General features: G+C 48.3%; 1 protein-coding gene across 1 annotated transcript; it reads left to right on the top strand.

The window, feature by feature from the left end:
• Nucleotides 1-688: 688 nt before the first annotated feature.
• LOC142803199 (uncharacterized) lies at nucleotides 689-1,447 on the top strand. Its single transcript, XM_075888295.1, has one exon. It carries the CDS (start codon nucleotides 689-691, stop codon nucleotides 1,445-1,447), a length of 759 nt encoding a protein of 252 aa, XP_075744410.1.
• Nucleotides 1,448-1,985: the final 538 nt, after the last annotated feature.

Raw genomic sequence — 1,985 nt, 5'->3', positions numbered from 1 at the left:
GGTGTGGCGGGAATCGAGCAACTCTAGAAACGCCGCACGCATGCGCAACTGCACCCGTTTCCCTGCAGAGACCACGACGAAAGCAGCGCCGTTTTTCACGCTCTACTGCTTTGGCCTTGTAGGCCGCATACAAAAAACAAAAGTGAACAATAACACCCGTGTTCAAATTTTTAGCATTTATTCTGGTGCGCTTTAAATAATCACAGCAAACTTCTTCAGACTTTTTATTTGTGGTTCATGGCTCTTGCACTCGGGGCATGACATGCTGGTTTTTGTTACTTTTAAACCTGATTTAAAATACAAATTCTAAACAGATCACGAAAAGTATGTTGTCACCTGTCACCATAATTCACGCTCTTTTCCTTTCCACCGCAATCTAATCACCCATTATTGCCATTTGCGGGTCCCTTTAAAAAGGAACCCACAAGCAAAATTTATGGTACTCGTATACTTGAGTGGAATGGAAAAGCGATAACAGCATGAACTGAGTGAACCAGTGTGTACTGCACATATCTTGTGTTCGAACTAGCATCACCAAGTGAATCGATAAGCAACCCACCGTGCCTACATATACTCGTGTAGTTTGTGCAATAAAGCATTCTTGCAAAAGCTGCTGCGGCGTCCACGTCAGTCATTGCAGTGGCGACGAAGAAGGTTGTGTCCACGCAGGAGGAGCGGTTTCAGCAGGATGGCCATCGGCGTTCGCATCGGCGAGTTTCACCTGAATAGCAACTCTTCATGGGAAGACTACGTTGAGCGTATCGAGTTATGCTGCGCAGCTAACAAGCTCACAGAAGACGCCGACAAGAGGACAGCGTTATTGAGTTCCTGTGGGGAAGAAACCTACTCTTTGATACCCACCCTCGTAAAGCCTCTTAGACTGCCGAACGCCGACTATCAGTCCATAGTAGAGGCAGTGAAGAATCGCATCAATCCTAAGCCCTCCGAGCTGTATGCTAGGTATGTGTTCTCCAAACGAGATCAGCACGACGGTGAGACAGTCGCTGACTATGTTACTGCTTTACGAAACCTGGACGAGAACGTTGGGTTCAACGACAAACAACTTCCGCTTGACTATATGCTCAGGGACCGGTTAGTTTTTGGGATCTGCGACCGCAAAGTGCAGCAGCGCCTGTTGGCCGAGAAGAACCTGGCCTTTGCGACAGCCTATGACCTGGCAATCACAGCCGAATTGGCAGCGGAACATCAAATAGCTATCAGAAGTCAGCTTCAGGAAAGCTCAGATATCACGGCCAAGATAGGCACGCAACGTCTGAAGAAAGGGCAAGAGGAAAAGGCGTCAGACACGCAGTCTGAACAACGCTGTTTCCGGTGCTCGGGCAACCACACCGCCTATCGCTGCAAGTTTAAAAGCGCAGTATGCTTCAACTGTTCCGGCCAAGGTCACATAGCCAAGGTGTGTCAGAATAAAAAAGTGGGCAGGTGAACCATCAGCTGGAAAGTACCGCAAGTTCAATGGAAACTGAGTATGATGACTTGCGAAGTATCAGCCAAGTAACCAGCAGTTGTCCCAAGTTCATGGTTACCGTAAGCATTGGCGGAGAAATGGTACCGATGGAAATGGATTCAGGGACAGCTAGATCAATTATCAGCGAAAAGTCGTTCCGCAAGCTGAATGTGGCAACAAGCATTAAGCTTGAGGAAGCAGATGTGCACCTCGTCGCATGGACCCAGCAAGGACTAGGCGTCATCGGAAAAGCTACACTGCCAATCAAGTTTAAAGAGCGGGACTGCAAGTTGCCACTTCTCGTTGTAAGGAACGAAAGTAGCACACTTCTGGGTCGTGACTGGTTCAAGGCTCTGATCATCAGCGTTACTGGAATTTACAGCATCCCCCACAGTGCCGAAGTGCTTGACGAAAAATTCCCGGATGTTTTCGGTGAGACCTTTCCCGGCGCAGCCCTACCGCCAGTACACATAGAACTGAAGCATGATGCCCAGCCTAAATTTCTTAAATGTTGCAG

This window comes from Rhipicephalus microplus, chromosome 3 (genome assembly GCF_043290135.1).
Source record: "Rhipicephalus microplus isolate Deutch F79 chromosome 3, USDA_Rmic, whole genome shotgun sequence".
In the NCBI taxonomy this organism is placed as follows: Eukaryota; Metazoa; Arthropoda; class Arachnida; order Ixodida; family Ixodidae; genus Rhipicephalus; species Rhipicephalus microplus.
The sequence above is the reverse complement of the archived record's forward strand: the minus strand, read 5'-3'. Positions and strand labels throughout refer to the sequence as shown.